The sequence below is a fragment of the Battus philenor genome, unplaced genomic scaffold (assembly GCF_028537555.1).
Source record: "Battus philenor isolate CCGP_79_NKW_IND1 unplaced genomic scaffold, ilBatPhil1.0.hap1 SCAF_18, whole genome shotgun sequence".
In the NCBI taxonomy this organism is placed as follows: Eukaryota; Metazoa; Arthropoda; class Insecta; order Lepidoptera; family Papilionidae; genus Battus; species Battus philenor.
Window position 1 is genome coordinate 11,994,390 of NW_027181680.1, and position 13,940 is coordinate 12,008,329.

The 13,940-nt window shown below is 31.6% G+C and overlaps 1 protein-coding gene across 8 annotated transcripts in view; it reads left to right on the plus strand.

The window, feature by feature from the left end:
• The first annotated feature begins 7,747 nt into the window (after positions 1 to 7,747).
• Positions 7,748 to 13,940, plus strand: part of LOC137920126 (ensconsin-like) — an 87,527-nt gene continuing 81,334 nt past the window's right edge. For 5 of the 8 annotated variants that reach the window (XM_068763353.1, XM_068763354.1, XM_068763360.1 and 2 more), the window contains exon 1: positions 7,748 to 7,927. In XM_068763353.1, coding sequence (XP_068619454.1) covers positions 7,882 to 7,927 — 46 coding nt within the window. In that variant the 5' untranslated portion in view covers positions 7,748 to 7,881. The remainder of the gene's footprint in view (positions 7,928 to 13,940) is intronic. The other 3 variants (XM_068763355.1, XM_068763359.1, XM_068763358.1) reach the window with 1 other exon arrangement.

Consider the following 13,940-nt stretch of genomic DNA (forward strand, 5'->3'; position numbering starts at 1 on the left):
AAAAGTCTCTATTCTACACGTAGAGAACGAGAGACATCAAAAAGGCTGCCAAAACCAAAGATCATCAAGAAAATAGTTCACGCATCCCTTCGACAACCTTATTCATTAGTTTATACGACACGCCAGACATCACATCCGTCATTTGTATTCTTTTTTTAATTTATTTGTTTGCGGATGCCGACGAAGCTATAAAATTCAGAAAATTAGCAGCGAAGAGCATCATTTTAATATAGAGCTCTATTTATTTAGAATTGGTTTTGAACTGAAGCTCTGTTTGTGTATCTTTATGTTACATTCTTTAATTAAATTATTTTAAAACGTTATCGTGGTAAGAGTAAATATTTTATTTACACCCCTTGTCTTTAATTTCTAACGATATCTAATAGGACACACAAAATCTTAAACATGTAACTAATATGTATTACAGTACTATTATACATTATTGCACATCGACTTTTAGAAAGAGACAATCGGCTAATTTCGGCTTCGTTATCTCTGTCGCACGACTAAACGTCACATAGTTTGCGACAGAGATAACGCTCTACGAAGGGAAAATAGTCGATTGTCTCTTTCCAAAGGTAACAGTGTATTTTATTACAATATTCTTAATGCATCTGTCTCAAATGTTTACTTTGACACTAACTGCTTTTTAGTAGTTATGCTGGAGAAACTTCGGCACGTTTACATTATTTAGAATTGATTTTAGGAGAGCTGTGAATTTAAAAGGATGTCCTGTATTCAGTTTAAAAATTCATGGAAAATTTATCCGGTGTAAGTACCCGGCGATAAATATTGCACAACGACTTTTGGAAAGAGACAGTTGACTAATTTTGACTACATAGAGCATTATCTCTGTCCCACGCTACGTATGCGACATTTTGTTAGTCGTGCGACAGAGATAACGCTCTACAAAGCCGAATTAGCCGATTGTCTCTTTCCAAAGGTCGATGTGCAATATTTATCGCCGGGTATTATATTAAACCTTCGCCATAGATAATGTTACAAAGAAAAACAATATTTTTTTGTATGTAACCTTTATTACTATTACACTGTATTAGTTTGATACATTAATATAAAATCATTAAAAATATGTAATGCTTATATCAATTTGTCTATTGGCTGCAATACAGTCCTTTATACATTGGAGCCAGAATGAATAGCAGCATACACTCTTTATATGATAAAATTCTTCACTGCAAATCAGATGGATTGTTTTAGGGAATCCAAATTATTATGGCGTTCAAAGTAAGCCTTACACTCTAAAACTGATCATAAATCATAATCCAGTGGACTAAGATCTGGATTAGATGACGGCCAGTCTTCATTTCTGATGAAGTCCGGAACTTTCGTTTTTATCCAAAATTGGGGGGATCGGTTTTAATGACCCGGTGCAGTCTTTCTGAAAAGTTCAATAATTATTGAACATGGTGTTATTAAGGCGTAAATATTTAATGGAATCAGGCGTAATTTTGCGGAAGTCCATCCTAAGTAAGAAAAGTACCAATATTTAGCCACTTCCGCACATGCAGTGGTAGTCGTACAACAAAGTGCACCGCCCGCTAACCCGCTGATAAATGCGCATGCGGCAAACAATGCGAATTACACAACTACCACCGCTAAATCACTCGACACGTGTTTCACCTCTCCACGTAGCTAAATATTGGTCCTTTTCTTACTTATTAAGGCTTAACTATCTTCTCAAGAATCAATCTTGATACTTTCCGACGTTTTAATAACCTTTTTACATAAATATAACTTCGTTAATCTTTCATAGCTAACATTCCACAAAACCTTCAATATCGGATAACGTCCACATTGTAAATACGGTCATCTTATTTGCAAAAATACAGTTCAATTGTAAAAAAATTCTCATTCAGAAAATTTCATCACGAGTGATTTGTGTAAATATGCATATGTTGATAATATTAGCTATAAATGAAATCAATGTTACGCGTTATTCAATAGCCCAAGTAATTAAAAAAAACCATGTTTGTTCAAAAAATTCCACACATTATATCTTGCTCTCCTTCAAAATTAATACATTCCAATGCATAAATATTTCAATTTGCTTTATATAAAATGATTTAATGATAATGATTTTAACTTTGCTCTTAAAAATTTTCTTCAATAACTACTTCAAATAATAAATTTTTTCCCTGTGCATCTTTTTCGTGTGTTTTATGCAAAAAGCAAGTAGCCAGTAATAAAAGTAGCAGTCTAAAGCAAATTCTGCATTATTATATTCATATAAAAAGTATATGTAAATATTTAAATATATATATTATTATCAGAAAACTCCAAATCACAGCACCGTAAATACTTTTAATCCACTTTTAATACTCTTATAGGCCAACTAGCATAGTTTTGCACTAGACAACTCATCACTTCGATGGTTATCGAACGAATGACCGAGCTCCCGACTCAATAATCAAAACGCTGTTTCAACCCCATCACTCAATCCTTTTACCGGAAGCTGTCACAAAAGAGTGACGGATTCGAGTAGTGTTGTCATTTAAGAAAAATAAAACTGCCTTTTATAAAATTATTACACTATTGTATGTTTATATTATGTATATATAGTAGCCATTAGCATATTTATATAAGGTGTGTCCTTCTGTGCCTTCCTTTTCAATTTGATTTTACTTTTTATATCAATTTTCCTGTTTTATTACATCAACAATTTTTACCTACCTTCATTAATTTATTTTTGCATCGTCCAAACGGTTAACTGACAGAGAATGCCTTCGGCAATAAGTTCGCTGTTACACAAAAAATTTATAAAAAGTTTTTTTAATATATATATAAATAATCCGATTAAGGCCGCCTCCGACCGGTGTTATTGGACATTTATGGAAGAGGCCTATGCCCAACAGTGAGCGTCCTATGGATGAAATGATGATGATTATCTCTATTTAAAGACCCTTAGATATATTCGATATATTTATATGTTTATATTTTATAACGTCGCATTTCACAATTTATTTATTTTTTATATGCGTTCAAATCGTTCATGCAACTTTTTTACTATAAAAAAGTTTTAATTTCGGCTCCGTTCAAACATCTTTGCGTAATATATAATTTCGGTTGACGCTGTTTAAAAATGAAAGGAATTCTTTCCGATGCATGCCCTTACACAAACTTTTAAAATTCATTAAGAACATACAGGTTGATATAAAAGCTTTAAATGTTTAAATGCATAGCATATTTGCTACTATATTTAACACTGCAAAAATCATTTCAAGATCTAAATCACATTATTAGTTCGTTAAACATATTACAGTATCCAAATAGATCAACACACATCTTAATGATGTCAAATTAATATATAATACATAACATTATAAAATAAAATAAAAAAACATTTTTAAAATACAAATGGTTGATAACGAGGAAATCGGCGTTAATTATTCAAGTAACAAATGCGTTACATTTACACGAAATGCTAACTAAACAAATAGTTCTAAACGACACTTATATAGACTTTTTTTTCATGATTTCAGAAAGGATATCGTAATGAAAATATAGCAAGAAAACAATGTTTACGAATTCGAGGTTTCAGTCCGTAGATGACCACTTTAAGACATAGGCCTCCAAAGATATATGGGGAAACACTACAATCACCACGCTTGCCAGGCAAGTTGGTGGTCGCAGTGTGATGATACCACACTATGGTACGCTGCTGCCCATCCCCCGGAAACTTGTTTGTGATCAGTGGTAATCCTATATAATTAATGCACGAAGTGTGAATTATCAGATTGTATTCCGAGAATAGAACCCGCGATCTACGATCGCATGTCTTATTCCTCTACCACTAAGCAACCATTGCACAGAATTCTATACTGATCACTAATCACCTCAAGCTGTTCTAGTATATCTACCAATACCCTTTCGTTAAGCGTAAGCGAAATGTAGCCATATGCTAACATGCATCGGCATCCTTTTGTTATAAATAAAAAGAGCTCTGTTATTAGAAAAGTTTATTTGAAAGTGTAAGATTGATAACATCGATTTAAAAAATTATATAAATAAATTAATACGTATTTACGGATACATTATAAAATATAATTACTACATATATAGAGATACATTATTAATAACATTTATAAAAATTAAGACTTTACTTTTGCGCCACCTACTATGATAGAATTCTGTGGTGGACCGACAACATAGTAAATGTCACAGGAAGTTTCTAGATGCGACACTGAACTATCCATGAGTGTGATATGGAGCTGTCTTGACTACTTTTTATCTCTGCACCCTGGGGCGGCTCTAGATCGTGTAACGCTCGTGTCCAATGAAACCTTGGCGCCCCCTAGGCCTGACCCCCCCACTCCGCGGCTTTAACTATTAACTTCGCTATCGTAACACACTTTTTTTTTTCATATTTCAACAAGCTATCTTATAAGTAGGTATAGCTTACAGAAGCAGAATAACACTTATTGCACCGCCGTCTCAGGAAGCTCCGGGGCGCCCCCTGAGACGGCGGCGCCCATGTGGGCGCCCTGCACTATAGGTTAAGCCTCCCCTATCTGCACCACCTTGGGTTGGCTGATAGAGAATGCATACAAGGCAATAAGTCCGCCATTGTATAATTAACAAAAACACAACTAAAATAAAAGTAAACTTTGAAGGAAAATACATTTCAAATATGTGTAACCATTATATTACATAAAATACTAACCTATTATAGTAATAAAGATTAGAAATAAAATTGTACCTAGCCACCTAAGAGTAAAAAAGATGAGGAAAGGAAGGCGATGAAAGCAAGAAGGAATGAAAGAACAAAAAAAAATAGCAAGATATTGTGAAGGATAAAAGGAAAGAATAAAAGAAATTGAGAAGAATGAAAGTGAGTGTAGAATAAAGATAAAACCATGAAAAAATTATTTGTAAATAAAGTCCCTGTCCCAAACAAAACAGGGGTACGAGAGACTCCCAATACTGGGGGCCATATAAAAAAAACTTTAATAGTTTTTAAGTAAAAATTGATATAACTAATATTTCATAGACTTACTAACTGAAATAAAAAATATTATTAATTTTATAACGGACAGCTATATGCTTATAATGCTTGGAGTTTCGCTGCGATATCGAATTATAAATGAGAAAATCCGCAAAATAAGCAAGGTAATATACGTAGCCCGAAAAAGTGCTCGTCTAAAATGGCAGTATATTTTTCTTATACAAAATCATGGGTGAACAGAGACATTTTCTTTAGTACAATATTTTTTTCACATGACTTTTAATTTCCAAACCCTTTGTGGCGTTCATTAGAACGCACCCAAATTTATTATCTATGAACGCATCTGTTTTCGCATGCCCCTTCTTACACTCGGTACATCTCGCCCTCTCTCTGACGCGCCGCGCTACTGAGCGCATGTGTCGCTTCAACCGCTGTTCAACAAAGGAAATACTAACTGAGATTGAGATTTCTTGTTCTGTGATATCTAATATATAAAATTCTCGTGTCACGGTGTTCGAACTTGAACTTCTCCGAAACGGCTTGACCGATTTTTACCAAATTTTACATGCGTATTCAGTATATCTGAGAATCGGCTTCTATCTATTTTCCATACCCCTAAGTGATAAGGGTGGTCCACCCCTAAATTTTATTTTTAATTTTTTAGACAATTTTTTTTGGTTTTTATTTTATTATGATACAGCATACAAAAATACATACAAACCTAAATTTTCACCTCTCTACGATCAACCCTTATCTTACATTTGTTAATTAAAAACTTTAATTTTTTTTTGCAAAACAATGTTTGCGGGATCAGCTAGTTATATTATAAGTTAACCATCCGGCAAGTGTTTTTCTTTACATCGAATTATCTATTACGGGACGAGTGGCCTGTACTAACGACCACCCCTCGCCTTCTTTCATTTAACACATTTTCTTGTATTCCTTTCAAATCTAAAGTTTCATATAGTTCACATGTACATCACTCGTGCGACCATTGGCCGTGCGATTACGTCTGTGCCCGTATAAATTAAAGATACATTAATAAGAAACTAAATAAATTAAAAAAATATTTCTCAAATGGCTTGTAATGGAGTTCTATCGAAAGCTATAATTAGCAAATGTCATATGAAAGCTTAGCACATGGGCATCATCATAATTTCAATATTTAATGGAATCAGGCGTTACCTTGCGGAAGTCCATCCTAAGTAAGAAAAGGACCAATATTTAGCCACCTCCGCCACATGCAGTGGTAGTCGTGCAACAAAGTGCACCTCCCGCCGGCCCGCTGATAAATGCGTATGCGGCAAACAATGAGATTCACACAACCGCCACCGCCAAATTAGTCAACACGTACTTAAGTCCTCCACTGGGCATCTTCAGGAGTTATGTTACACCGATTAGTGCGACTCTGTGTTTGGCACTAATCGATCATCGGTAAATCATAATTTCAATCATAGTAGGTTCACGGATGTTCATATGTCATATATTTCCAATACGACTGGTAGGAAGCGGCATACTTTCAGCGTCTTTCAATGACTAACTAGGTCTTATATTCTGGCTAATCACTTTGTAGGTGAACATTCTACGCTGCGCTTGCCAGTCTGTGATCTCCTCCTCAAAAACTTAAGGCTCCTGCGGCGTTCCTTAATCGATTTCAAAGAGGATTCCTGAGCATAGCCTTTCACGAGGTTATCGATTATAAAACGATAAACCAACCGAAATGACGACAGTTCGACCCACACGGTTACCCACGAATCGAAATGTTATGATGCGATCCACTAGACATTCATATTTTTGAGTTTCTGACCGGCTATATTCAACACATCAACATTCCGAGTTGGTGATAGCTAATTACATACTTATAATGTTAAAATAAATAACGATTAAAATGTGCGTTTTGTGCCTACTTGAATAAAAATATTTTGGATTTTGAAGAGTTGCCAGTCATTTTAAAAATAATGTATCTCTACAAATAATAAGTTATTGTAAAGAGATGATTGCCAAAACCTCTGCGACGTCGAACCCAGTGAACTTATTATAAAGGAATCAAACTCTTGAAACCACCAAAATAAAACACTGGTATAGGACTTTTTAAAAATAAAATTATTATACAAATATTTCTTCCTTTTTTAGTTGTAGACTAGATTCTGTTATGAAACTTTAATGTTTATAGCGCCATCTGTCGGAAAAAGAAAAGGTGATCTAAAGAAAATTCTTCGGCAGAGGGCAGTCCTAAAGAAGTGGCTTAAAAATTATGCCCTGTTAAATAATAAAATAACCAAAAATATTTTATCTTTACAAACAAATGAAAAATAAATAATTTATTAAAGTTACAATAATGAGTCACTCCAGCACAAAATTTGTAAAACTTATTAAAATGCATAATATATTTATATCAATTGCAGTACTGTTTGGTTTCTACCACAAAAATTGTTAAGAAACTAAAATTATTTGTGTATAACAAATAATCAAATTTTTGAAAAAAAAACTGTTACGACGGAGCATTATAATAAAATATTTAGAGAGGGCGCTTTAAACAATCTGTACAAGGTTACAGATAAAATATACATCAATGTGACATTTGTCTTTTTCCCGTTTAATGCTTAAGAATATTAACTTTATGCCTTTTCAAGAATTTTTTTTTGTAAAGTTTTGGAAAAAATGTTTCGTTGATTTTTGATTATAAAAATAAAACGATACAAGGAATATATTTAACATATCGTAAAGTGTTAAATGACGCCATCTTCAGATTAATATGTAGACTTCTCGGCAAGTGCGACGGTTGTCGGCAGTGAACGGAACGAAGCGCCGTCGTGTAGGTCGCTGGCAGCCGTCTGGCTGAAAATAGTGAACGAAGTATGAGTTTTCGAAATATGTTCGAATAAAAAGTGAACAGTGAGTGACTGTCACCGAGCAAGATGGTTGATGACGTGAAAGATATTACGGAAAACGCTGAAAGTAAAGGTATTATGTGCATTTAAAGTCGTTACGTGCCGTTAAAGTGTGGAATGTGATTAAAATTGTCTAACCCTAAGTCGCGTCGTGGCCCCACGTCGTGGGTTCGTGCACGGCTTTCCTGCACGGCCGTAGTGGGATGTGGTCGACGCGAACCGTTGTTTTGTTTTTCGTCTGCATTCGGGAGTCTTTTTTACGTCGCGGCATGTTCTATAATTAGCGAAACGGGCGCCAGACGGTGTGGAGTGCGCTGGAATGTGCCAAAAAATTATCGGACCGTCTGTCATTTGGTCGGCGATGGTGCAGTTTTACCGGATTCCATATATCGTTACCGTTACTCCTCAGTATTTAGTTCTTTGCTTATCCTCTATTCATAGGAGTCGTACATAATTTCCATTAGCCGTGTTGTTCCAATTGAATAATGTATTACTTTATCAAGAGGTGCCTGACGTAAGTATTTTTGCATGCATGTGTGTACATCGTGTACATCTGACGCGCTCACACACCTGTATCCAGCACTTTCTAGTTTATCTTATCAACTTGTATCTATATTTTTATGTGAAAACTGCAACATGTCACAGTTTCAGGAAAAATTGCATTTATCATGTCACACTTTAGGTACTTTGCTATGGGATTAGATAACCAAAAATTGATTATTCTCAATTCAAATTATTGTTGTTGTTCCAGCAAATGGAATAGTCAATTGAAGGCCTTAGAATTTTAGCAGAGATACATATTAGTCTGAATATTATTCTTTCACTGACTTTTTCTATAGAAAATACAAGATTATAGATTTACAATGACTAATTTGTCTATGTACAGATTAAGATGCAAACATATAGTAACATGGAATGCTTTCTAGAAACATTGCCTTAATACTTATTTTACATAAAATTGTTCAACTTGTCTCTTGTCTTCAATTGATTTTTATTTATATCCGATTACTCATTACATCTGTGTAAATATTGAATTTTTAATATATTCCTAGTAGTATTTTAATTTAATACTGAATTTGATTTGTAAACATCTAAGCTGAAATTTTTAATCACTTAGTGGCCATATAATCATTATTCAGAGTTTTTATTAAATTTAAAAGTTAGTATGTCTAAAGTTTGATATTAGATTGTTAATGAAAGAAATGTTTCAGATGTAATTTTACATTACGGATTCATATGCACTGAATGTATTATGGCATAAATTTTTCAGACTTATAAACATGAAAATGTCAAAACATTTCGAATTAGACTTTATTTTTATTACAAATAAAAAGTTAAACAATTTTTTTCTAATATTAGGTATAAGTGTCTGTGTTGATTAGGTAGTGTTAAAAAAAAAAAAACATTGTAAGGATTAATAAACTATAGCAACTGTAAAAATGTGAATGATACATGAATTTAATAATACATTTATTAATACATTTATTAATATTCCTAATATAAATAATAGACATGAAGCTCCTTGAGATTCCTCCTTAAAACTAACACTTGAGACATTGTTTATTTATAAATATCATATATGTTAAGAAATCATTAAGTACATACTAATGGTACAATGTCATTACTCTATTGTAATGTTCATTTTATGCCACTATTATTATTCTTTTGCAAAGTACACAGATAAAGCAAATCGCTTTTTTTTTCCAATATTCATCTTTACTCTGTGAATAGGATCTTCAAGAGATCAGAGGTCAACCACCTTGATCTTGACCTCCCACTGAGTTGATACAAATAAACATTTTGGCTCACTGTCAACTAATATTAGATAGTTTTGATATAAAATCATTTTTAACTTATAAATATATGTCTTAATATGAGTATTTCTATGTAACAATATATAAATTAGATGCAGATTTCAACCTTTTAAAATTATTCTCTGGTTAATTACACAATTAATGTTTAATATTACAATAATAATATTTTAAAAATAAATATTTATATATATAATTTAATTAATCATAGAGATTAGAATAACTAATTCAATAATATACAAGGAAAATTTCTTGATATTATAAATACAGTATGATTAATTGATACAATATATTTTGAGATATGTATAGTAATAGACTTGACAAAAATCGCTATCGGTTTTGCATAGTTTATGTACTTACAACACAAGTTAATCAAGAAATCTAAAAGACTGCCTGGGACCATTTTGCAGCAAGTTTTCTTTTACAAAATGATCATTACCCTATTTATAAAGCATTATTTTGTGAAAATTAAAATTACATAAAAATATGGATTCTTTGAATTTTAGTTTTTAATAATTAGTAACTTTTTACTATTATCCGTAACAGACAGAATGAGAAAATTCATGTGTATTTTTAGTGTAAAATACTCTTCATAAACATTTTGTATATTTTCCTAATGGCATATTACTATTTGTATTTTGTACAGAAATAATAAAATAATATAACTAAACCCATTTTTAAAACAGACATCTAGACTTGAGTTAGATGAATCTGGATTCTCCTTCATAGGCCTGGGTGTAAGCATACATATATATACGGTTATATATCTTAAACCAGGGTTTTTTAACCATTTGTGTGGCATGCCTCCCCACCTTTCTGTAAATATTTGTACTTGCTCCTTATGTAACATACATATTAAAGTGAAAGGATCAAAGACTTTTCAAGTCTAATTTCCCACCCCCAAAGAATCAAATTGCCCCCCTGTGGGTTATGGGGCCTCCCATTGGGAAACACTGTCTTCCTTTTCTTAGTCTTAAATTTGAATTTTAAAGTATATTATTAGATAAGTCTTAGAATAGCGTTCAAGAGTTTTTAGGTGATTAAAACATAAATTTCATTTAAAAGTACAACTTTAATTTCTGACTGGCTCTTCTCAACACATAACCGCTTCAAGCCAATGTTAGTTTACTGTACTCTTAAAATAATTGAAGGTTAAAAAGTTGGTGTAAATTTCTACTTGAATAAAGATATTTTGAATTTTAAGTTTCATATCTATATATGCTCAGCTGACACAGTAAAAGTTGGAACACTGAATATAAAATCTAATATCTAGACTTTCACCTTTGACAACAAGACTATATCTAAATATGTTTTAGATATTTTCCATTAAAATATATACTAATCATCATTTTTATAGGCAGTGGAATGTTTCAATTAAGTTCATTGAACTGTAAAGATGTTACAGTTAGTTTTGAACATAAAATTGTTTAGATAGCATATTATTAACATAGATTGTAATTGAAAATGACTAATTGTGCTAAATTGTTTATCTTAATTACTTTAATTTTCTATTGGGAGGAACACTGTTCAAATTAAAATTTTCTCCTAGTAATATTATAGATATAATGCACATGTTGTTTCCATGACATGTTTGTGATAGTTCCTCTTAGAACATAGAGGTTAAGCATCATTTTTGGAACAGGCACTTGTGGGCATACAGTATTCCCAAGTGAAATTTAGGAGATATGAAAAAAACTAAATGTATTCTATAAAGCCCAAAATTATTTAGTTCTATTTTTTCCTCAAATAACAGTAGTAGGAGAGGGGATGGGTACAAAAATTATGGAAGTACATCTTTTGAGAATTTTTCCTTTTAAAAAACTGCCAAAAAACCTTGTTAACACCATATACTAGATATATCAATGTTCTTATGTGGTTCTCACTCAAGGAAACTAAATAATGTTAATATTTAACTTAGGCAAATAAATGTAAAAATCAAAAATTTACAAAATTTTAAGAAAGTTTAAACGTGCAAGATATTGTGAAGGGGACAAAATAGAAATGAATAGAAGATATTAAGAAGGATGAAAGATAGATTTCCCCTGCTTTGCCATGGTAGAGAAATGAGAGGTCTTCAAATACAGGGTCCACAAATAAAAAAAAACTTCATTGGTGTAATACTAACTTTAATAACTTAAGTTGAACAAGTATGAAACATTTCAAAGCATATTTCTTTTTAAATTTGTTGATGTCAAAGAAATTATGTAACAAGTATGATGTCAGCATGAATTGATGTTGGAATGATGTCATTTGATAAGCATTATCATTATATGTTTTGGCTGTAACAAAACTTATTACAAATATATATAATGCTAGTAAGTAAATACCTGTATTATTTTCATGTTCCATATATATATGTGGGCACCTGGCCTCTTTAGTTTTTTGACAGGAATTTCACTAAGTAAGTTTTTTTTATGTGTCAATGCTAATTTATGTTTTATGTATAATTTGTGTTTCCTAAAAATAAAGTAGATTCCTAATATCTAAGTTTTAATAAGGAATCTATGCATATGTATTTCAAAGTTTTTACCAAATTTTTTATTGAACTTCTAGTGGGAAACATGTTTATTTACACCAAAATGGCATATTATAATTTCCTTTTAGTCGATAGATGCCCATTGCAAAGGATGGGCCTCTACTAAAGATATTTATGGGTGGATATACTATAGCAGGCGGTAAGGGTTGGCCATCACCGTTTGGTATTATGGTGTGCAGAAGATACTAATGCTTACCTCTGGAAACTTGTTTGTGAGCATAGGTAATCTTTTATATTTAATAAATCGAACCCAAGACCTATGATTGCAAGTCTCGGCCACTGCATATTTTCTCAATTTCTTTTTACATAAAACTAAAATAACTTATATATCAGGTAAACTATTTCTTCCCATACTATTTACAAAATTATATTGGTACATAACATTAATATTAAATAAAATTAAAGGTAATATAATGTACATCTGAAATCAATAAGACAAACCAAAAGATTTACCTTTAACATTCTTCTATTTGTGTGTGATTGTGTATGTGGGTTTATATGTAGAATAGTGAATGTAGGTACAAGTTGAATTAATGCAAATGAAGGGAGTAGAAATTGGTAGATTTATAGTGGCTCTTCCTTCTTGCCCACCACCTTCTTGCATTGGAATGAACCCTTTGTGTGTGCAAAAGAATATAGGAGTCTTTTAAACTTTACATATATAAAAACTTCAATAATTAAGTTTATAAGTTAAAATGTTTTAACTAATGTATAACTTGATATTTCAAAATTATCAAAACTGTTTAGTAGTATGTAAAATTAGCTTCTTTCCACCACTATTTATTCCTCCAATTTGCATATTAAAAGTGAGACTTAGTCATGATTAGCTATAAATATATTGAATGCCACACCTAAATATTAATTCTTAACTTGTTATACCTGAATATATCAATAAAATGTTTTTAGGTATTTAATTATGTTATGTGATGATTCATTTGATAGTGGGAGGCGGGGACCATATTCTGAGTTTAAATTTGACATTTGAACAACTTTATTTCTTGTCAGGGCTGTAAAACTTTTTTTAATATGTATGTGTTGTTTTGCATTTAAACATGGCATAAAATATTTGCAATACATAAAAAATTATGAAATATCAAGTTAAATGAATGTAATTAATGTTATTTGTTAATTTCTCTCTTAGTTTGTATACTTGAGTGATTTTTAAAAAACAATATTACTGTTTGAATCATAATTTGTAAAGAAAATATGTTTATAATGATGATTTTTGTTCTGTTTCAAGAGAAACATGGATGTTTAGCACATTCCACTTTATGATAACTTAGCTAGAGGGTTTCTCCTGAAGTCCAGAATTAAAATATTTGATTATTTATTTCTATAGATTTTATTTATTCAAAAGGCTTTTAGAAACCATTTACATTGATTTCTATTTAATGCTTAACCTGACAGGCGTTGTCATGTCTTGCAAATGACCCATCAATTTGAACTTTAATAAGCTAAAAAGAGAATTAATACTGAAATATTGTATTTATTTTAATGTGTTTTTGAATTGTTGTGTAAAAGGTTAGTTAGTTTCTGATGCGTAAATAAATAATGTTAATGCTAGTCTAACCTGAAGAAAGGCGTCATACAATTTGGCATGTGAAAAACATATTCTCATGATTAATGCCAACAACAGAACAAAAATTGTAGTCATTTCCATGTCATTTGTGACCAAGGGAAGTAAGAATTGGTTTTTATTTAAACAGAAAACACACAAAATAGTACCATGCCTCTACATA